General features: G+C 46.7%; 1 protein-coding gene across 11 annotated transcripts in view; it reads right to left on the bottom strand.

Moving 5' to 3' along the window:
- LOC309363391 (dynein axonemal intermediate chain 2-like) overlaps window positions 1-23,706 on the bottom strand; it is a 75,860-nt gene that overhangs the window by 32,994 nt on the left and 19,160 nt on the right. For 2 of the 11 annotated variants that reach the window (XM_081899704.1, XM_081899695.1), the window contains exons 10-14: window positions 22,514-22,649; window positions 21,739-21,885; window positions 20,607-20,840; window positions 20,264-20,308; window positions 19,209-19,419 (exon numbers count right to left, since the gene is read on the bottom strand). In XM_081899704.1, the coding sequence (XP_081755830.1) occupies window positions 19,321-19,419; window positions 20,264-20,308; window positions 20,607-20,840; window positions 21,739-21,885; window positions 22,514-22,649 (661 nt within the window). In that variant the 3' untranslated portion in view covers window positions 19,209-19,320. Of the gene's footprint in view, window positions 1-10,794; window positions 10,876-15,385; window positions 15,432-19,208; window positions 19,420-20,259; window positions 20,309-20,606; window positions 20,841-21,738; window positions 21,886-22,513; window positions 22,650-23,706 lie in introns of those variants that run through there. The other 9 variants (XM_081899696.1, XM_081899703.1, XM_081899699.1 and 6 more) reach the window with 9 other exon arrangements.

Below are 23,706 nucleotides of genomic sequence, written 5' to 3'. Positions count from 1 at the left end.
CCCATCAGAAGGTCAGTGGTTCGAATCCCCGCAACCGAGTGAGCTCCTGTCGCTCTGTCCCAGTTCCTGCCAACCTTGCTGTTTGAAAGCATGCCAGTGCAAGTAGATAAATAGGTACCGCTCCGGTGCCAGTAGTGGTTTAGTCACGCTGGCCACATGACCCAGAAAGCTGTCTGTGGGCAAACGCCGGCTCCCTCGGCCTGAAAGCGAGATGAGCGCCGCAACCCCATAGTCGCCTTTGACTGGACTTAACTGGCCAGGGGTCCTTTACCTTTACCTTTTACCATTCTCTTATATTAATCAGGTAGAAATGGTTGCAAATGGGGCACAAATAGCTCTGAGCAGACACAGCAGCAAAGCAGAGGGAGGGAAGATTGAGAAGGGGGAAGAACCCAAGACAAAGCGAAGGAGCAACTTTTATCTTTAAGCATTGAATGCAATTCAGTATAGCTGCTCCTCCACCCCCACAACCCCATTTTCCTGCTCCACAATTTCAATTCGTGGTTGGAATCTACATGGAATGGGCGGGAAGGATCCCACATGCATACGGCATGCCTCAGAAATCAGTTGCGGATTTGAATTCCTGACAGGATAAGACTCTAAATACTATGGTAACTCAAACACACATTTCCTCTGGCCTTCAACATTTGAGATGGGTACTGAAATGTAGGTGGGTTCCCACGTGGCAGGTCACAGTGATAACAGCAATAACTTTTATTGAACTAACAGAACTGGACAACAGGGGCAAAGCAACTGCCTATATACATTTCTGGAAGCCTGGGCCACTCCCACTCCCAACGTGATTGGTTGTCTAAACTCCCAAGCTGCGAATCATGACTCAGAGTTTAAGGGCCAATGGCAGAGGCCCAGATCCTGAAATGTTCTGTGATTGGATATCAGAACACAGGGGCTCAGAATCCTTAGTCCAGACTTAAGCTCAGGGAAACACAGCCCACTGAATACATAACAGGTACTTTAAAGCAGTGCTATTTTTCCAGAAAAAGAGGTGCCAGAACTCACCATGAATGCTTCCCTTGCTCTCTTACAGTGGCAATTGCACCAACCTGAGAGGTGCCAGAACTCAGTTTGGCTGATAAAAAAGCCCTGTGTTTAGGCCCCACCCTATTCTTGCATTTTAAATTTGTTTAAAACTGTTTTTAATGTTGTTGCTAATGTTGTTGTGACGCACCCTGGGACATATAACGATTTTAAATAAATTTCTCTGTGGTTAGAGATGTGTTGTCTCCCTCTCCCTCCCTCCTCTCAGGACTGGGATTTGAATGGTTACTCTCTTTCAGGTGGAGCCACAGGTAACTCTCAGCAACAAGAACAGCCTGTGCTGTTGGCAGCTCTCTTGCCCATTGTGCCCGAAGAAGCAGGGCATTGTTTCAGGGGCCATTCATGGGCGCTTTGTGAGCAACACCAAAAATTCAATTGGCCGGCCTCATAACTTCGCTTGGACAAATGGGCCTCTATGTGATTCTGTCCTGAGGTTTGTGCAGAGGATCTGAAGGAAGAGAGAGGGAAGGTGACCTTCTAGGGAGAGGGACACTGACAAAGAAGATGGTCTCCTCCTCCTCCTCCCTCCCTTTAAAACCAACAGACAAAACTGCATCAGAGGTTAGATCCCCTATCTTTAACAACTGGTAACAATTCAACAAGAAAATCTTTACTCCCATTAACACATATCCATGCTAGGAAACAACCTTGCCAGTTGATTTCTGCCTATGCTGTATAATGGGAGTTGTTAAAGGCAGAGTAATGAGAGACAGGAAAAGCTGATTGAGAGGAAACTGTGCATCTCTGCATGATAATTTGCTCTGACTAAGCTTCCTCCCAGTCAGCTTTCTCCAGGGGCAGCTAATTCTGCTACATCTTTGCTTTCGGTGCAGTTGGGTCACCCAACCACTCCCAATGCAAGGACATAACATGTCAGCCTCAGTTGGTTACAGCGTGGTGCTGATCAGGGCCGTCTTATCCATAGGTGCTAGGGGTGCGGGGCACCCAGGCGCCAGGCTCTCAGGGGCGCAGGCCGAGATTCTGGGGCCCGACAGTTGAGTCCGGGGAAGAGCCCACCCGTCGGTCAGAGTGCCGTGGCGGGCTCTTCTGCTGCGGGTGGCTCTGCGCCACGAATTCGGGGGCGACTGAGCCAGCGAGACGCTGAGGTGGCTGGTCGGCTCTGCCCCCCTGCACGCCTGGGACTGGGCAACCGGGGGGGGGCGTCGGGCGGATGTTTGCACCCCAGCATCTCATATGCTTAAGACAGCCCTGATGCTGATAACACCAAGGTGGCAGGTTCAATCCCCGTATCGGACAGCTGCATATTCCTGCATTGCAGGCGGGCTGGACTAGATGATCCTCAGGGTACCCTCCAACTCTACAATTCTGTGATTGTATGTATTATTCAGCCTCAGAGGAGGCTGCATCTCTGCATGACCCATTTCTCTAATCTTGTCACCTTCCTTTTGGGGAGGCACTCTCAGAACAGCAAGTCTTGCTAAAATACGAGATCTTTTAAATATAAACAACAACAACCGTGTTTATTAGTTTTGTCCTCTATAGGCTGCAATGCTGGCAGCATTGTCTCACACAGAAGGCCAAATCAAGAGAAATTAAACCGAGCTGAAATACCCAAGCAGAAAATAATTGCAGCCATAAGGTTACAAGGAAGAAGAAAGACAAGGACTAACACAGATCAATAACTGCAGGGTCTGGACTCCTCTTACAGTGTGTAATTCTGACTCTTTTACATCTCTGAAAGTAAACCTTTGGGCATCAACCAGAACGAAGCTTACCTACCAATTGAATTCTGCTCAGCTATCAGGAGTTTTGAGGGGGAAAGCTAGGAAATGGTTTGTTTGTGTTGCTGTCAAATCACTCCTGGCCGCTTCTGGACAGACACATCAGAAATTACAGAACACTACAAATGACTTCTACAAATTTTGCTCCAGGGATGGAGAACACAGGACCTTCAGTCGAAGGAAGCGTCTTCTCAAGACTGTACATAGCCGAGATACAGAATAATCTAAAAGAATCTCTCCTTTGAGGCAGGGCATCCCCTTCCAACATTTCTCTGATGAAAACAGACAGTCCTGGTGAGTGGGTGGGGATGCGAGACTTGCTTTCCACATGTGACGCTTTTAGAAAGCAGCTCAGCTTGCGGGTGGGTGTGTTGTTTACTCGGTTTTTTGTTTTTGTTTTTCCACCTGCAGGTTTTATCTCACTGCTGGTCGACAAGCAAATCAAAATGTGTGTATATTTAAATTAATAAGCAAATACAAAGGAATAACATACTTTGCCACCCTTTCTGGATGGAAAACCTTGGGAGAAATGGCCTCTGGAAACAAAAGGGTTCCTCTTGGGTGACGAAAGAGAGAAATGGGATCCAGGACGAATATTTAAGCAATAAGGCGGATAGTGGTGGGAAGTAGGGGGAGGAGAGAGGGGTGGGGAAATATTGTTAAAAAAGATGTAGTCATAGGTATATCAGTGCATTCGAATCCGAATTGTCAAATTGTGTTATTATTTTTATTATGGTTTTTGTTGTACGTGTCTTTTGTGGTTGTTGCTTGTATCGAAAAAATGATTAAATAAATAAATTTAGAAATGGGATCCAGGAAGCACCAGCACCACAGTCATGGCAGTGTCTTGAAAATGGAGGGTATCAGGTGTTGGTGTGTGGGGGGGTTACATTCTTGACCTAGACTAGACACCTTCCTGGCGAAAACTCTCTTCTGGGACAGAAGTGGAACACGTTTTGTTTCTGGTTTTTTAAAAAAATAAAATGCTTTTCAGTGAACAGGGATAGACAGATATGAGAAATAACAAACATTCTGAGACCTGGACCGCCAGGGATTGGGCAGGCTGAAAGAATGAAAGATCTCTTTCTTTTTCTCTTGCAGGCCCTGTGAAGTGGTTAGAGAGCTGGGCCTAGGAGACCTGACCCAGCCACGAAGCCTATGGGGTGATCTTGGGCCAGTTACCCTCTCTCAGCTAAACCTACCTCACACGGTTGTTGTGTGACTTGTAGAGGTGGGGGAGCAATGAATGCCCCCTTGAGCTCCTTAGAGGAAAGTTGGGCAATCATAAACTAATAATAATAATAATAATAATAATTTATACCCCGCCCATCTGACTGGGTTTTCCCAGCCACTCTGGGCGGTTTCCAACAGAACACTAAAATACAATAACCTATTAAACATTAGAAGCTTCCCTAAATAGGGCTGCCTTCAAATGTCTTCTAAAAGTTTGGTAGTTATTTTTCTCTTTGACATCTGGTGGGAGGGCGTTCCACAGGGCAGGTGCCACTACCAAGAAGGCCCTCTGCCTGGTTCCCTGTAACTTGGCTTCTCACAGTGAGGGAACCGCCAGAAGGCCCTCAGCGCTGGACCTCAGTGTCCAGGTAGAATGATGGGGGGTGGAGACACTCCTTCAGGTATACAGGACCGAGGCCGTTTAGGGCTTTAAAGGTCAGCACCAACACCTTGAATTGTGCTTGGAAACGTACTGGGAGCAAGTGTAGGTCTTTCAAGACCGGTGTTATATGGTCTCGGCAGCCGCTCCCAGCTCTGACTAAAATTTAAAACGTACTAATTAAGCCCTGGCCACAGCGAGGGGCTTATGACGAAGCTATTGCCGGTCACAGGCTTGAGGAAGGAGTGGGGCTTATATTTCTCAAAGGGGTCTCTAGTAACCCCTGCATTAGTCCCCGGAAACAGTTCTGGAGCGGTTCCTCCTCCCTGCTTAACCCCCACTTTTTGACTCCAGAGTATTGTTGCCATGACGACAAGTCACTCCCATAAACAATGGGCTGGCATGGCCGATAAGGCATCCAGGAGGGAGGCTGTCTCCAAGGCAACCCCCTTTATAGGAGAAGGGGGGGAGGGAGCCCTCCATTCCGTATCACTGGGGGAGCAGGAATAATCACGATAGGGATCAACAGAAACTTGCATCTCCTCACAAGCGGGCAGCCAGTTTCCGTTCGCCAAAGGAACCTTGTTCATTTGAACCTTTTCAGCTCTTACTGTTGCCAAAATGTGTGTGTGGTGGGGGGAGGCAGGAGAAGCTGCTGTAGGTCAAAGCAAAGGAAACATTGAGGCACAAGGATTAGAGGAATTGCAAGGCTGCGTTTTAATGTTTTAATATTTTAATGCTGTATTTTAACCTTGTTTTTTAAGTTGTATTTCAATCAACTTGTTTTTATTATTGGTTGTTAGCCACCCTGGGGAGGTTGGGGTATAAATAAAAATAATAATAATAATAATAATAATTATTATTATTATTATTGAGCCCTTTGGCCATTTATGATCATCAGCATCCTAACCCTGGCCACACGAGACTCGTATCCATGTATAACACGCTCACATGCAGTGATTTCTTGGATGCATGTCCCTTCCGTGGAGGAAATCTACAGCGGCTGCATGCTGCTCTACTGTATATTATCACCAGGTCTGCTTTTGTCACAGCTACTGTGGACTTTCTGCCATGTATACATGCAGTGAAACAGACAGATAACTATGTACGCTTGATTCCGACAGGGGTAGCGGTGTTTGTCTGCAGCAGCAAAGGCGAGGCAGTGTCCTGCGACATCTTCAAAGCTTACTGGCCTCTAGTTTTTAGTTTATAGTCCGGTGGGTCACGGGACTCTTTGTTGTTTTAAAACAAACATGGATTCCCCACAGGCAGGCAGAAATAATAGTTTGGCTGTAAACAGCCCCATTATCCCAGACTCAATATTCTGGGTGTAGACATTTGCCAGCCTTTATCCTATCCTGAACCTGTTGGACTAAATACACCCTCTTATATACAACCTATAATATTCAGCTCAGCAAATTTTGGATTTCCATCTCCTCCTTCCCAGGTTTGCTATCCTTTCAAGACAACTCTCATGTTCTTCCTTCTTCATTGCCTGCCCTACTTGATTCTATCTAACCTACAATCCCACTACAGTGGTACCTCGGTTTAAGAACAGTCCAGTTTAAGAACGATTCGGTTTACAAACTCCGCAAAACAGGAAATAGAGTTCCAGTTAGCGAACTTTACCTTGGTCTAAGAACAGAATCCAAATGGTGGAAGGGCACAGGTGACGGGAAGCCTCATTAGGGAAAGCGCAACCCGGTTTAAGAATGGTTTTGGTTTAGAAAGGTTCCTGCCCCGTTGTTGCATCTCCAACAGATATCATTTTTATACATTTTTGCCAGTCTGACCTGGGTCAGGTACCACAGATTAAGTTCATAAACCGAGGTACCACTGTACTCTCAAATTGCCTACTGTCCCCTTCCATCCTTAGCTTGTTTCACAAGAATGTAGGAAAGGTGAAAAACCAACCGATTTATAAATTCTCCAAGCTATACCTGTTCTTTCTTTCTTTCTTTCTTTCTTTCTTTCTTTCTTTCTTTCTTTCTTTCTTTCTTTCTTTCTTCCTTTCTTCCTTTCTTCCTTTCTTCCTTTCTTCCTTTCTTCCTTTCTTCCTTTCTTCCTTTCTTCCTTTCTTCCTTTCCTTTCCTTTCCTTTCCTTTTTAAAAAACACACCTTCTGTTTTCCTGATGCCCCAGCAACATTCTGATTATGACTTTTCCTTTTCATTTGGGTAGCATTAAAATTATATTATTGGAGCCAAAACTCAGAGGGATCAGACAGAAGCATACAGCTGCAACCAGGGGCAATTTTCTGGGCTAGCCTAGGGGACATGAGCTCCAGGTCTCTTGGATAGGACCCAGATCTCCTTCCCCAGACCCCCTTTAAAAACAACAGGTTTTTAAACAATCCTTACAAAGCAGCTGAGCAAAGCACTGTGCCAGTCTAAGCTCAATTTCTTGCCATCTTAATATGCCAGAGTTCCTGCCGAAAACTCTTTCTGTGAAGGAAAGGAACAGACTGCACTGCACGTCTACACAAGGATTGAGTGAAGCACAGAGATTGGAATTTGGGCTTTGTAAGCCTCTTAAGAGTTTGGTGTGGGAGCTGTAGACTTCGGCTGTCCATAGAAGTGAATGAGCTGTGCTTTCACCTACAGTCGTACATTGGTTGTCGAACACCTTGGTATTCATATGTTTCGGCTCCTGAATGATCGAAACCTGGAAGTGAGTGTTCTGGTTTTTGAACTTTTTTTGGAAGCTGAATGTCCAATGCAGCTTCCGCTGTTGTTTCCGGCGCGCCTGTGCAATCAGAAGCCACGCCTTGGTTTCCGAACGTTTCAGAAGTTGAATGGACTTCCGGGACACATTCTGCTCAAAAACCAAAGTACGACTGTATTCTCAACTTCCATGTATTCTATGTAAATGAACTCAAGTATTACAAAATGTCAAGAAGCCCTGAGTGACCATCTTTCAGAGGGAACCTAACATATCCAAGTCCAGCCCTTCTGCAGCATCTTATAACTCAGAAAAGTGGGCTGAGTGTAACAGTATAATGAGCATTAATCCCTCTTTAAAGCTGCCTTTATCTGTTTTGGAAAACACACACACACATCTGCCTACAGTTCCAAGAAGATCCAGGAAGGCTCTGCATGGCCCAGACATGATGCAATTCCTCAAACCAAAGCAAATGTAGCACACGGACGCAACCGCTTGGCTCCCCCCGGGGACTGTCTGAGTCTCAGGAGCCAAGCTTGCAGAGTCAATTGCAGCCAGCATTTCCCAGCAACTCTCAAGGGGAGTCCAAGAATATCCTTCTAATCAGCAGACCTAATTTCTCTCCTGACTCCCGCAAACAGGGAGACAAGCTGGGCTCCTTAGCAGCTGCTAATGAGAATGTTCAATGGCATAGACCAAGTCCAGAAATGGTGTTGCAGAGAACTGGGAATCTCAGCTTACCTTCTGCGCTCTGAGGAACCATAGGATGACAAAGAGTTATGATGAAAGACACCAGCACACCCATGAGAAACGCTACGGAAAACATTCAGCTCAGGAGGAATAGAGCAGGCCCCCCCACACTTGTGGATGGCAAGGTGTCGCCCTTAAGCCCAGCACAGTGCAGCTCCAAATGGCAACTATTAGGAAGTGAAGATGGAAGAAGCAGGCGAAACAGAGAGAGCAGGTAGAAAAAGAGGGGCAGCTCATAGGAAATCTAGGAAAGAGGAGACCCTGCAAAAGTCAGTGAAGGAGCCGCTGGGGCAATGTGAACATTGGTGTGCAACTGAAGTAGCCAACCAATAGTTCAGCATCTGGGGCCTCAGGCAATTGCTTCCATCTGGTACGCAGGCTGAGACCCTACCTGCCTGTAGACTGTCTCACCAGAGTGGTGCATGCTCTGGTTATCTCCCGCTTGGACTACTGCAATGCACTCTACGTGGGGCTACCTTTGAAGTGACCCAGAAACTACAACTAATCCAGAATGCAGCAGCTAGACTGGTGACTAGAAGCAGCCACCAAGGCCACATAACACCGGTCTTGAAAGACCTACATTGGCTCCCAGTACGTTTCCGAGCACAATTCAAAGTGCTGGTGCTGACCTTTAAAGTCCTAAACAGCCTCGGCCCAGTACACCTGAAGGAGCGTCTCCACCCCCATCGTTCAACCCGGACACTGAGGTCCAGTGCAAGAAGTGAGGACACAGGGAACCAGGTAGAGGGCCTTCTTGGCAGTGGCACCCACCCTGTGGAACACCCATCAGATGTCAAGGAAATAAACAACTATCTGACTTTTAGAAAACATCTGAAGGCAGTCCTGTTTAGGGAAGTTTTTAATGTTTGAAGTTTTATTCTGATTTTAGTGCTCTGTTGCAAGCCGCACAACATATTATTATTATTATTATTTGTGCCACATGGCAGAGTTGGCCTTGCACAGAAAACAGTTTAATCCCCAAATGCATAGTGACAGTTTCCACAACTGTGCTCATGGGAACTTTTGGATTCCTCATTTGGAAACCAGCTACCGCGAACAATCATCCCTGAAAAAAGCAAAGACGCTCAGTTCATCAGCTCGAGAGGGGCAGCAGCCAAGCCCAGGGTGAACCCAGAGTGTGCCTTATTGTACCCCAAAATCCACTGCAAGATGCAGCAATTCCTCAGCAAGCAAGCCAATTGGGAAAGGGATCTCTGCAGATATAAAGTCTGGTCTATGTCATCCCTGCTACCTGGGCTCAACCATATACAAAGCTTTTAAAAATAATATCATTAGTCCAAAGCCCACTATTACTTGATTTCTCAGCAATCTCCTTCCCCTGCAATGATAATCTTCAGTGAAAAGTCACTATGATCCCCCTTTCTCATTCACTTTAACATTTGCCAGTGTTCCCACACTTTCAGGGCTTCATTTGAAGGAAGGCCAAGCCTACTTTCTGTGCCACTGTGCCTAACCTTAAGAATAAAGAGGAGAATTCATTTGTAACCTTCAGTAGCTGACAAGGCAGGTCAGGAAACAAGAAAGTAAGTCCTAGGCTCACCATGAGGAATGCAAGTTCATGGCCCCATCATCTTTGGAGGGGCTGAAGTCCGTGGCACCTGCTTAGCAGGAATCATAGAAATGTAGAGTTTGACGGGACCACGAGGACCGTCTAGTCCAACCCCCCGCAATGCGGGAATCTTTTGCCCAACGTGGGTGTCAAACCCACAACCCTGAGATTAAGAGTCTCACACTCTATCAACTGAGCTATCCCTCCAGGAAGTAGCTCAGAACACGTGCCTGCATTTGAGAGATCCCACGATCAGTCTCAGGCAATTGAGTTAAGAGGACTAGATAGGAGGGGATGGAGGACGGCCACTGCCTGATTCATTGGAGACTTCCTAGTATCCAATAATGGACTAGATCAGGGGTTCTCAACCTGTGGGTCCCCAGATTATGTTGGACTACAACTCCCATCATCCCTGAGCTCTGGCCTTGCTAGCTGGGGGCTATGGGAGTTGTAGTTCAACATCATCTGGGGACACACAGGTTGAGAAAGGCTGGATTAGATCAATGGTAGCAAGCATGGTGCCCTTCAGATGTTGCTGGACTACAATTCCCAAGAATCTCAGCCAACATGGTCAATGGCCAGGGATGATGGGTACTGTAGTCCAAGTGTAGTCTGGAGGCCATTGTATTGGCTACTACCAAGCTAAATGAACCAATAGGATAACCAACAGGCAAAGCAGCTTCCTCTACTTCCTATGTGGGATGCATCTTCCAGCCTTCGAGATGATGCACCAGACCTTCTGGATCAGAGGTCACGTTGCCCAGGCAGCTTGGAGCCTCAGGGACCCTCTTTATGCAACAGATTACTCCCTTCAGCAGCCCTGAACTCTTGGTGGCTATTGCACCACCAAAGTGTTGGTGTTGACCTTTAAAGCCCTAAACAGCCTTGGTCTAGTATACCTGAAGGAGTATCTCCACCCCATCGTTCTGCCTGGACGCTGAGGTCCAGCACCAAGGGCCTTCTGGCGGTTCCCTCACTGCGAGAAGCAAAGCTACAGGGAACCAGGCAGAGGGCCTTCTTGGTAGTGGCACCTGCCCTGTGGAACGCCCTCCCACCAGATGTCAAAGAGATAAGCAACTACCTGACATTTAGAAGACATTCAGGGAAGTTTTTAATGTGTGACATTTTAATGTATTTTTAATCTTTGTTGGAAGCCGCCCAGAGTGGATGGGGAGACCCAGCCAGATGGGCGGGGTACAAATAATAAATTGTTGTTGTTGTTATATTTCAGTGACCTGCGCTGCATTATGTGTGTGTTTGTGTTTAAATTCTTGAAACCCATCCGCATAGCTTGTCCTTGATGCTGGATTTCAAAGCCCCATCTCAAGAACTCATCCGGCACCATCCCCAGTCCCCTTCCCACCACTTTGCAAGGCATCAGGAAGGAGAGCCCCATGGTACCTGATCATCCACTTTGTGAGCTATGAGCGTGGCTCCTTCTTCCAGCTCTGCCAAGCTGACCGGCCGTATGCGAAGAGCCACCTAGAATACAAAGAGGAGATGGATTATCAGCTACAGAGGGATTCCACCCCTACTGATTCAAGGAAGATGAGGAGGAGAAGGGGGTGGGATGGGGGGAGAGACAGACGCTTAGCACCTTCATGGAAGTCATGGCTGTCCAGAGACAAAAAGCATGAAGAAAGTTCTTTCCACTTCCGAACTTTCTTCGGTCAATTTCTTCCACCACCGCCCTGCCCAGTGCGCTTCACCTGAGCATCGCCTATTTAGAGAGAGAACCTGCGTCTCTCAGAGGCCTTGGCAGGCAGCCACACAGAGACAATTACAGTCTTTTTCCCTGGATGAAAGGAAACACTGTCCAGAAAGCAGCATCTCTGGCTTCAGACACCGCTGAGCCATGGGTCTACAGAAGCTGCTGCAGCCACGTGAGCCAACAAGGTTCATTTCTTTTCCCCACTCGCCCTCTAAAGACAACAGCCCAGAGCTGCAAGATGTTCCATCACTGGAGCTGTTTGTTTACCAAAATGCCCACTTTCTCATTACACGATGTCCAGAATTTGGAAGAAAGGCTTTTAGGACACAATCTAGAGGGTATACTTTCTAGGCAAGACTGTACCTTGGCGTCTAAGAAGTTAAAACACATCTGGTTTTAAATCAAACACAGCAGCTCCTGAAAAAAACAGGCCTTATTCTTATGTTGGGTTCAGTCTTAAAGATCTGCTTGTTTCTTATTCTTCCTCCAACAGAAATGCCCTTAAAAGGTTTTTTCCCTCAAAAACCCCCACACCATTTTATACAGCATCACATGGGCTGCTGTTAAGAAACTCATTGCAGTTTCTAAACCACCCCTCTAAACCCTAAGTAATAATAATAATAATAATAATAATAATAATAATAATTTATTTATACCTGCCCATCTGTTTAATGTCATTTTGTCGTACGCACACAGTAGAACTTCACCTATCTGAAGCTGGAGCATCATTCAAAAAAGCAGAGAGGAAATCGAAGTCTGCATAACTGAAATGCAATTCTGTATCTACTGCTTTTTGCATTTTTACTGTTGCTACGACAACTGCTTTTGTTTCTGATCTGTTTTATGGTTTTCTTTTGTAGGCTATCTTGAAAATCTAGATTTTAAAAAAATGTGGTTTTTTTTAAAGTCTGCATAACTGAGATACAATTTACAAATGACTGTATACCTAGGAATTAGAATTTTATATTGCCAGAGTTTAGATAAAGCACACTCTCTTGTGCAACAGGTATAATGGCTTATTTAATTAGCTGGTTAGTTAGAATATGGATATACTGTACTGCTTTTCAATAAAAGTGATCGAAGCACTTTACACAGTACAATGTTGGCTTACAAACATTCTTGAATAAAGTTGGTTACATTCTCAGTAGGGGTGGCTCCACATATATGCCTTCTGGTCTAGGCTCCTATATAGGTAAAGGTAAAGGGACCCCTGACCATTAGGTCCAGTCATGGTGGACTCTGGGGTTGCGGCCTCATCTTGCTTTATTGGCCAAGGGAGCCGGCATACAGCTTCCAGGTCATGTGGCCAGCATGACTAAGCTGCTTCTGGCAAACCAGAGCAGCACACGGAAACGCCGTTTGCCTTCCTGCCAGAGCGGTACCTATTTATCTACTTGCACTTTGATGTGCTTTCAAGCTGCTAGGTTGGCAGTAGCAGGGACCAAGCAACGGGAGCTCACCCCGTCGCGGGGATTCGAACCGCCGACCTTCTGATCGGCAAGTCCTAGGCTCTGTGGTTTAACCCACAGCACCACCCGCGTCCCCAGGCTCCTACATAGGAATATAGAAATCTGCCTTATACTGAGACAGACGCCTGAGACATCATGTGCTCTACCACTATGCCACAGCCCCTTCCACTATTACAGTACTCTCTCCCCCTCTGGGCCCATCCCTCTCTGTGCTTTTTCTCTCCATCATTTCCTTTTACATTGCAAGATCCATTGAGGCAGGAGCCTGCTTTCACTTCATACATGTGGCCCATGCCTTTGTGCTGAGGATGCTCCAATTAGCACAAGCCTAGGCAAACTCGGCCCTCCAGATGTTTTGGGACTACAACTCCCATCATCCCTGACCACTGGTCCTGTTAGCTAAGGATGATGGGAGTTGTAGTCCCAAAACACCTGGAGGGCCGAGTCTGCCTATGCCTGAATTAGATTAATTGTGCAGGAAAACACAGCAGGCTGCACATACATTGCAACAGGAATTGAATTATCTGAATGTTGATTGCCAAGATGATCCCATTGTGCACGACAATTGCCACTGTGCCATGAACACACAACAATTGACGCCCGGTTATCACCATGTCAGTTTTCATTATTTTCATCCCAGGGTAGCCCCTCTCCACTCCTTATCCAAATATCGATTCAGATACACAAGGCTACACAGGTCCGGTGTGATGCAATGCACACGGCAAAATACACAGGAGCTTTTCTCTATATGTGCACCTGAGGCAATAGCCACAGTGCACCCCGGCTCCTTAAGAATCTTGCAGCCTGCCTAACCATCACTGGATAACATTTTATTTAGCAAAACTTTGTTTGTTTGTTCACCCTAAGCTCCCAGGGTGGGTTACAGCATTAAAAACAATATTTAAAATAACTTATACTATAAAGACAATGCTTAAGCAGCCTGAAGTTTTCTCTGCACCTAGGGAATAAAACTAGTGGACAGGAGAACTGACACATACTTCGCTACCCAGGTCATTGTTTGCAGCTAAGTATGTTTACAGGGCTTGACCTCTTAGGTCTGGGGCATAAGATAAGAGGATTTAGTTCCCTGCATAACTACAGCTATTCTAACCTGCCAGACGGGCTGCGCTGATAGAGTCAGCGAAGCTCTCTCTGGATCCCATTTTGATAAGGGAGAAAGCTGATCATCTAAGACCAAGGGGCGCCCTTAGGACACCTACTTTGACCTTTCATATACTTACCGTCTAACACAACCAACTCAGCTCTTAATCAACTCGATCCCCATGCCGTTGTATTCGGGTTCCTTTGCCAATTGCGTGCGCGTGTCCGTATACCATTTCAAAAAGCGCTTGCCAACTTTTCTCTCTCGTCCTGCTGACGGACTTGACCGCCCGCTTCCCTTCTTTTTCACCCCTGGAGAGGACTTAGAAACAAGGAGCCCCTTTCACTCACCGTGAGCTGCTGGTCCTTGGAGTCGCCCGTCTCCTTCATGATCATGACAGGTGCGCACCCAGAAGGCGAGGAGCGGGGGTGGAAAGCCGGGGGCTGCTGGGTGGGAACTAACAAACAGGCGTCAGCCACGTGCGGGTCCCTCCTTTTGACTTGTCGATTTCACCTCTTTCTCTCTTCTTTACCCGAGGCTGGTCCGTTTCAAGCTCAGTTCATTCCGACCGGGAAAAGCCAAGCGGGCGCTTCTCAATCCGAGGCAAGACTTGGGAGGCGTCGCCATTCAACGGGCGCCCGCACCTTGCCAAATTACGCGCGCGCCTTCCCTTTTTGGAGAGCTGCCGCGAGCTGCAGCTCCGCCTGCGCCTCGCCTTGGGGGACTCTGCCGTTCCCCATCTGGGATCTGCAGAGGCTCAGCCTTTTCTCTGCCCCCGCCGTCTCGCGCCTCTCTCTCTTTCTTCCTTCCTCTCGCTGCCTCCTGGTGTTTCGGGTCCCCTGGAGATCTTTCCAAAGTGTACACAACAACCGGGCGCGCGGGAGGCTTCCTCCTGGTGACACAGAGGCGCGCGATTGGCTGGGCTGCGCGGTTTTGTCCTGCTCCGCGTCGCCCTCTGGCGCTTAGTACCGAAGAGGGAGTGGGGGGCGGGTGCCACGGAAGGATAGAATCATGGGATCGTAGAGTTGGAACGGACCCTCCCCCCCCCAATTTCATCTAGTCCAACCCCCCCTGCAATGCAGGAATCTCTGCTGAGAAGCCTCCATGGCAGATGGCCAGATAGAGAAGGACCTGCGGTGGCTGCAGCCAGAGAACTCAGCCCGTTTCCAGAGATCCTGGCATTCGCCCTGGAGGATGTCCCGAAGTAACCCATCAAACAGCTTCGCCCCAGAACATGTGCAGAGTGCCTTTGCTTCATCACCGAACATAGGAGCCAACTCCTAGGGGTCGTGGTCTCTTCGCATCCCCCTAATAAAATATTTGAGGGGGGTTTCTCCCTCAAAATTGATGGGCATTGCCATTCAAACGGGGGGGGGGCGCATCTTGTGATCAATAATGCAGGGCTGGGTTTACCTGGGCCCCCTCAATATTTTATTCAAATTGGCACCCCTGGCACCAAACACTGTCAGGCCATTTCCCCCACTGCATGGTCTGGGGCTGAGGTGGAAGGGGTTTTTGTGGAGGAGGGTGCAGCACCAGCACCAGGCTTCAAGAAGAAGATATTAGCAGGACAATTATAGTATTCAAAGTAGCCACAATATCCATTTATCTGTACTACTTTGCATGGGACAAAGAAGGAATAAGCAATTGCGGGGTTATCCGTAGCACCTCTTGTAATTTACCTGTTCTCTTTGAGGTTTTTCCCACAGAGCCCCTTCCTGTGTTCTCTTTACACTTCACTCGGTGGCTCGCCTGGCTATTCCAAAAATTAGAAGCCTTGATTAGATTTTAACATGTGCTGGATGCAGGGATTAGAGAGGTCTGGCACTCAGCTGAACACCACAAACTCATAATACTATTCAAGGACAATGTCACGAATGCTACACTTGGCCTCTCCCTCTCCTCCAGCTACCGCTGAAGAGCTAAACCATGGGTAGGCAAACTAAGGCCCGGGGCCGGATCCAGCCCAATCACCTTCTAAATCCGGCCCACGGACAGTCCAGGAATCAGCATGTTTTTACATAAGTAGAATGTGTCCTTTTATTTAAAATGCATCTCTGGGTTATTTGTGGGGCATAGGAATTCATTCATCCCCCCCAAAAAAAATATAGTCTGGCCCCCCCACAAGGTCTGAGGGACAGTGGACCGGCCCCCTGCTGAAAAAGTTTGCTGACCCCTGAGCTAAACTAAGGACCATATTGCCGTGAGGTTGCCTAGAGGAAGGCTTAAGAAGAGACACAGCAAAAGCAGATCATTTATGAAGAAATAGTGCCTGGGTTTGTTTGCTTCCCTGTTCTCTTTTTCCTTTCCCCCCAGCTGTCTATTTATTAGCTGCAAGGAGTGTGCTGTTTTTTAAACCCTCATATATATAAAGCCCCTATACATCATGAGGGACGTGGGTGGCGCTGTGGGTTCAACCACAGAGCCTAGGACTTGCCCATCACAAGGTTGGTGGTTCGACCTCCCGCGACAGGATGAGCTCCTGTTGCTTGGTCCCTGCTCCTGCCAACCTAGCAGTTCTAAAGCACATCAAAGTTCAAGTAGATAAATAGGTACCGCTCCGGTTTGCCAGAAGCGGCTTAGTCATGCTGGCCACATGACCCAGAAGCTGTACACCAGCTCCCTTGGCCAATAAAGCAAGATGAGCGCCGCAACCCCAGAGTCGGCCACGACTGGACCTAATGGTTAGGGGTCCCTTTACCTTTATATATCATGGGGACCTTCATGAGACAGACACAATGCTCCATGGGAAAGGCATCTTTATGCAGCAGCAATGATACGAAGTGTGGTGGGATTGCACAGGGTGCAAAAGAAAAATCCTGAGAGCTAGAAATTTAGGATTTCAATATGTTTGGAACTGCTCTTGGCATGCGAAATTGTGCATGCTTTCAAACAAGTTTACCAAAGGGAGAGCTCAACCTTTAAGTAGTAACTCGCTAAGTAACTAACAGCAGGGACTGTGCATTTTCAAGTGCATTTTGCGCATAGGCCAGATGCTGTGTGCACATCAGGAAGGAAAAAATAATAATAAAGACTGTAACAAGACTCCATTGGAGGCCGCTCTTCTCCATTACTCTCACCCTCTGCTTCTACCTCGAGGAGAAAGTGTTTTGCACGAGCTGCAAGATGAGCATCCCATTAATAATTTAACCAACAGGGATTGGTGGAGCTGCTGCCCTACAATACTAAGGCCTGGATATGTTGACTTTGCTGCGACAACTGGCCTTCGCTCTCTGTTGCGTGGTCCCTGGCGCCAATGCTTCTGGTTATTGTAGCTCAACTGTCTTTGTGTCTGTGTCTCTCTCTGTGTCCTTTGCCATTTGAAGCACTGTGGATTTGAGAAGCGACAGTGGGAGTTTTCTCTTGTCGCGTTGGAGGCAGCAAATGAAAAGATTCCTTTGGCTCAGACATTAAAAGGAGCAGGAAGGCAATAGCTTTAAGATCAGATACCTGGAATAACAGGTTGGGAATTGCCCAAGAAAGATGTTAAATTATTTTTGTATGCCACAACTGCTGCTCAAATTTTATTAAAAGTACCAACAGTGGAAGACTGGCAGATGAAAATGATGGATTTTTCGGAGCAGGCCGATCTGACCCGAAGAGTCCGCGACCAGAAGGAGGAGGAGTATCAGGAAGAATGGGCGAAATTTAAAGACTATTTAGTTAAATATGTTAAGTTAAATTAATTGGAGATGCTTGCAAAAAAACAGATAGGCTTAGGATTGAAATAGGTAATGTGATGAATTAATATGTTTAATGCGGAATGTGAAAGAAAGAAAGATGTTAAGTGATTAATTTTATTAGAATATTGTTTTTGGAAAACCATTAGAATGATATCCACTGAAATTCAACCAGGGGGATATGAGGAAGTCACTTAAAAATGTTACTAAGTTTGGTTTAAATACGGTTGAGATTTATGTTTGTTTAATTTTGGGGGGGGAAATCAATTTAAAAATTTGGAGAAAAAAAAAGATCAGATACCATCTTTCCATTGTATTACACAAAGTGATTATAGGGCAGCGATGGCCAATTCCAGGATCTGACATCTCATTAAGGAGGGCTTTGAGAGGAGGAGATGGATACTACTTTGTAACTGTGCTGGCCTGATGAAGAGGAAATCTTACACCTCACTCTCGGAAAAGTGAGTGGGTGACATTGGAAAGAAAACCCACCCTTTGTGGAAATATATTTAGGTGCGAAGGCTCAAAGGGTTCAATATTTCTAGATAAAGTATTATTATTATTCACAATTTGACCTTCAGAACTAGTCACTCCAAAGGAAAAATACACAGCGCAGGGGGGACAGGACCTGTGGCCCTCTAAGTATTGTTGGACTACAGCTCCCATCATCCCTGACCACTGGGGATGATCGGAGTTGGAGTCCAACTACATTTATTGGGCCACAGTGAAAATGTGTGTCCCAGGCTTTTAAGAGTCGTCTACCCTCTTGGATATGGAGAGCCAGTGTGGTGTAGTGGTTAAGAGCGGCAGATTCGTAATCTGGTGAACCGGGTTCGATTCCCTGCTCCTCCACATGCAGCTACTGGGTGACCTTGGGCTAGTCACACTTCTCTGAAGTCTCTCAGCCTCACTCACCTCACAGAGTGTTTGGTGTGGAGGAGGAAGGGAAAGGAGATTGCTAGCCGCTTTGAGACTCCTTAGGGTAGTGATAAAGTGGGATATCAAGTCCAAACCCCTCCTACCCATGTACTACCTGAAACCAAAGGGGCGCACAGGTTGCCAGATGTGAAATTTTCTTCAGCTCTCCTACCCCACTATTGGGTTTTCCCCCAGACTGATGTTTCCTCTGATTTATTGCCGAAGAGTGGGTTTTCCTGGAGAAAGCAGCAGGGCAAAGATAAAACCACTTGGAAAAGCAGACAGCCACTCAGACCCATACTTTCTAAGTACAGAACAAGCAGAAGTGTGGATGAGCCCTTATTAGATGTCTCTGAATGCTTCCACACAGGTATTTATTATGGGATCGAGGCTCCACATATATATCCATCTTTATTTCCCCCCTATTTAATCTAGATGTGTTTCTGTGAGAAATTGGGGCAGGGAACCCCATTTGGCTAATAATGACCTGCTTATAATATCTTGATGACCTTTTTGCAAATGAAGCCCCCATCTGAAATCACTCTGTTATCTCCTATGTCGCTTGGCTGCCTTGCCTAGAGTGCTTTATTAATGCCACTCAACATTATAAACTGTCACAGTACTGAACCACACCTTCAGATGGCAGCAACAAAAGCATCTTGCTCCCTCCCCCTTGGCAGAGACGCTGCAAAAGGACTAATTTCCCCTTGTTGGCATTTATGGATTTCTCTCTCCTGTGCAGAATATTAAAGCGTCCTCTATGCAGAAGTTCCTTTTCTTGTTTTCAGCCCTGTATTGCTATCAATTCATCACGGCGATTTCAAATTTTATTTCTGTCCCTCTGGCACTGAGAGTTATTGCAAGTTTCCATGGCAAAGGCACTCAGGACTCAGCTGGACACTCATTTGAGTAAGGATAGAGCAGGGGGAGAAAAGTGAAAAAAATTGTTGCTACATTTATTGATAGAGTCTGTTGTGTAAAAAAAATGACAGAAAGAGCAAACAGGAAGGCATATAAATTCCATGCAGGAATTTCAGGGTTCCCCATTCACTCCTCCTCTTCTTCTTCTTCTTCTTCTTCTTCTTCTTCTTCTTCTTCTTCTTCTTCTTCTTCCTCCTCCTCCTCCTCCTCCTCCTCCTCCTCCTCCTCCTCCTCTTCCTGCAAAAAACAAAAACCAGGAATATGTCTTTGCAAGTTTGCACTAACAAGTGATCTCCCCTCAAAATCAGTCTCTGGGAGAGGTATATCCTTATCTCTTCTGGATTAAAAGTTACCATAATGAATTGGAAACCACTTCAGACAGGTGAGGAATTGCATTTTTTTTAAATCCCACAGTAAAAACCAAAACCAAAAAGCCAACCCACTGCACATAGAAAATGAGAAATTCAGGGGAAAGGGTTTTCAACTTAAATGTTTTCCCTGGTGAACGAATTCCTATGCACCACAAATAACCCGGAGATGCATTTTAAATAAAAGCACACATTCTACTCATGTCATTCCTGGAATTCATGTAATTCATTCTACACTGATTCCTGGACCATCCGTGGGCTGGTTTTAGAAGGCAATTGGGCCGGATCCAGCCCATGGGCCTTAGTTTGCCTAAAGGTAAAGGTAAAGGTACCCCTGCCCGTACGGGCCAGTCTTGACAGACTCTGGGGTTGTGCGCCCATCTCACTTAAGAGGCCAGGGGCCAGCGCTGTCCGGAGACACTTCCGGGTCACGTGGCCAGCGTGACATCGCTGCTCTGGCGAGTCAGAGCCGCACATGTAAACGCCGTTTACCTTCCCGCTGGTAAGCGGTCCCTATTTATCTACTTGCACACAGAGGTGCTTTCGAACTGCTAGGTTGGCAGGCGCTGGGACCGAGCAGCGGGAGCGCACCCCGCCGCAGGGATTCGAACCGCCGACCATTCGATCGGCAAGTCCTAGGCGCTGAGGCTTTAACCCACAGCGCCACCTGCGTCCCAATTTCTGGGATCAGAAATACTGACCTTAGGAAGGATTGGTTCATCATCTTCTTCGTCAAATGTCCGCTCCTGAAATATGGAAGGACGTTATAAGATATGCGGCCATCTGAAACATCTTCCTGGAACATTCCTTCTCTTGCTATGCATTAAGTGCCCCTGTACATGATGTCACATTCTTGGAGGCTATTTCTTCTACTTTATTTATTTATCTGTCCCCTCCTGCATATAATTCCTATCCTGCCGTTCATCGCCAGACAATCCCAGGGTTACATACATTTCCGTAAATGATACCTGGCAGCTATTTTAAGACTCATCAACCTCCCTGGACTTTGTGCTGTGCTTGCATCCTTTTCAGCGGCCCTGTTACCTGGTCTTCGCCAGTTTTGAGCTTGGCTTTCGCTCGCTCCCTGCGCTTGAGCTCTCCCTCGATGACGTCAAAGAACTCCTTCTGCACCCGTGCCAGGATCTCCTCCGGCTTCTCCTCTTCCACGTCCTCTTTGCCCCTGTCCTCCTTGCTCTCTGTCTTGGTCCTCTCCTTAAGGCGCATTTCGCGGTGGCGGGCCTCCAGAATCTTCTCTCGTTTCGTCTCCCGCTCAAACATCTGAGGTGAACAGAAGGATTACAGGCTGAAAAGGACTCAAGGGAGCCCCGTAGGCGGAACTGAAGTGGCCTACCTCACGGAGGCTAAATCAGTCATGCCACTAACTTTGGACTACAGTAGTACCTCAGGTTAAGAACTTAATTCGTTCTGGAGGTCTGTTCTTAACCTGAAACTGTTCTTAAACTGAGGTACCACTTTAGCTAATGGGGCCTCCCGCTGCCACGCAATTTCTGTTCTCGTCCTGAGGCAAAGTTCTTAACCTGAGGTACTATTTCTGGGTTAGCGGAGTCTGTAACCTGAAACGTCTGTTACCCGAGGTACCACTGTATGGGGTTTCTGAGCCCTGTGATGGGGTTCTGTGATAGTTCATTAACCTTCCTATTAGAGAGATGCAGACCTGTCTCATTTTAAAGTTATATGGCAGATCCCATCAGTTTTCTACAAGTTTATTTTTTAAAAAACGTTTAGAATAAACTAAGGTATTAACCCATATTAATCAGGCTATCAAGAGGCATTCACACAATTCAAGGACACATTTGAGTCATAGAATCATAGAGTTCGAAGGGACTCTGAGGATCTTCTAGTACAGTGTAGGAATATGCAGCTGTCTCATATTGGAATCGAACCTGCAACCTTGGCGTTATCAGTACCATGTTCTAACCAACTGAGCTACCCAGGCTGAGCAAGCCAAAACACTTGAGGAGGGTGTGTTACAGGGCCATGGCCTTGGCAGAAGTCTGAGGGCTAGAAGGAGAGGTCCACAGGCCACATTCGCAGCACCTGCGCTGGAGGTCTCCTACCCCTGAACTAGAGGAACAAAACACATGCACACATTCCTGCAAGGAGGTATGTTTGCCTCGTCCCCCAATCTGCCCCCTAGAAAGCAAGAGACACTCACTGCGGAAGCCAGGTTCTTCTCATTCCGTTGCAAGGTACACAGGCCAGAGGAAAATTCCAGCAGTGTCACCGTACCCAGTTTGGAGCCACAGCCAATAAAACGCCCGTTGTCCTGTAAACGCAGGCTGAAGAGAGGGTCATCACAGACCTGTTGAAGAAAGACCCATTCAGGAGCAAAGGGTTTCCTGGCATTTCAATGCCAGTACATTTTCAAGGACTGAGTGCTTAGCTCAGATTAAAAGGATCGACAGCAGAACAGATTTTTCAGGGTTTTATTCAAATGCCATTCTGTTGCCCCATCTTGCCACCTTTTGGGGGATGCTCCCCACATTTTCCTTGCACAGAAGGTTTTCTCCATATAACAAAAGTGGGGAAGGGGAACCAAACGTGTGCAAATCGGAATTTAGCCTGCAGAAATTATGCACGTTTGCAAACTGTTTCATGCAGAGGCTTTCAAACAAATGTAACTGCGGCAAAAATGCAGCCATTTTCAAACAGGACAAGGCTCACAGATGTACAAACTTTCCCCTTCCAAGAAAGTGGCTACCTGCTGGAGCCCAGACTCAACTATTTGGCTACCGTTGCAGCACCAGAGTCACCCAGAGCTACTGCAAAGTCCGGCAGAAGTGACAAAAACCACTACTTAATTTCAGATGGGCACCAAGCTAGAGATCTTCCAAGTTAACGTTCTGCCTCTAGAGAGTGGAAGTCTCAGAACAGGAAGACTGCAACAGAAGAATCTGGAATGTGGATATGTTTGTTCCCTGCGGAATCACCTTCAAGTTGAGTGTAGGGTCGTTCTGTTTGAAGAGGAAGTCCCAGACATCAAGGGTGCCATCCATCTTGGTGGTGAAGAAGACAGCTGGCCGAGTGGTGCTCCAGCAGCCATCTGTGAGGTATGCCATATGGTATCTGCCAAAGAACGCAGCATTTCTTGTGTTTCAAAGGATCCATTTAAAAGGCTTCCTATTCCTGCTGCTTATGAAAAGTGAAGCTTTGCATGAAATGGTGTATTTCAAAGGAGGGAAAAGTGTATCTACTGTACTACAGAGGAAACAGAAACCTATTGCATACCCTCCAATATTTCTCTGATGAAAACAGGGGCATCCAATTAATAATAAAAATAATAATACCCTGTCCATCTGACTGGGCCCCAGCCACCCTGGGCAGCTTCCAACATATATAAAAACATGACAAAACTTAAAACATTAAAAAACTTCCCTATACAGGCTGCCTTCAGATGTCTTCTAAAGGTTGTATAGTTACTTATCTCCTTGGCTCAAGGTTTGTATAACCTCATACCCGCCAACATTCATCCTATGAAAATAGGGCCATCCTAAGGAAAAGCGGGACATTCCAGGATCAAATCAGAAACCAGGACAGTTTCTATAAATCCGAGACTGTCCCTGGAAAATAGGGACACTTGGATGGTCAGCTATTAATTCCCTGTGTTTGTGATGCAAACATTTAGCATACAGTGGTACCTCGGGTTAAGTACTTAATTCGTTCTGGAGGTCCATTCTTAACCTGAAACTGTTCTTAACCTGAAGCACCACTTTAGCTAATGGGGCCTCTGCTGCCGCCGCACCACCACCACACAATTTCTGTTCTCATCCTGAAGCAAAGTTCTTAACCCGAGGTACTATTTCTGGGTTAGCGGAATTTGTAACCTGAAGTGTATGTAACCTGAAGCGTATGTAACCCATGGTACCACTGTATCTTGGGCATTGGAATGTACACGGTTAGTCAATATTACTTTCACAGTCCACTTGAGGGCTGTAATTTGTATAAACCTCAAGGTTCCATCTTTCCACAAGATTCCTTGACACCCTTCCTACAACCCTTCCCAGTTCAAGAAATCCAACATGCTGCACTGACCCTTCACAATTGCCTTGGCTATGCTCTGAGACACTTGGGAGAGGCAGCTGGTTTAAGAGCAGAAGGGATCTCCTAGTTTACTGCTTTTCTC

Source organism: Podarcis melisellensis (assembly GCF_964234715.1).
Source record: "Podarcis melisellensis genome assembly, chromosome: 2".
In the NCBI taxonomy this organism is placed as follows: domain Eukaryota; kingdom Metazoa; phylum Chordata; class Lepidosauria; order Squamata; family Lacertidae; genus Podarcis; species Podarcis melisellensis.
The sequence above is the reverse complement of the archived record's forward strand: the minus strand, read 5'-3'. Positions and strand labels throughout refer to the sequence as shown.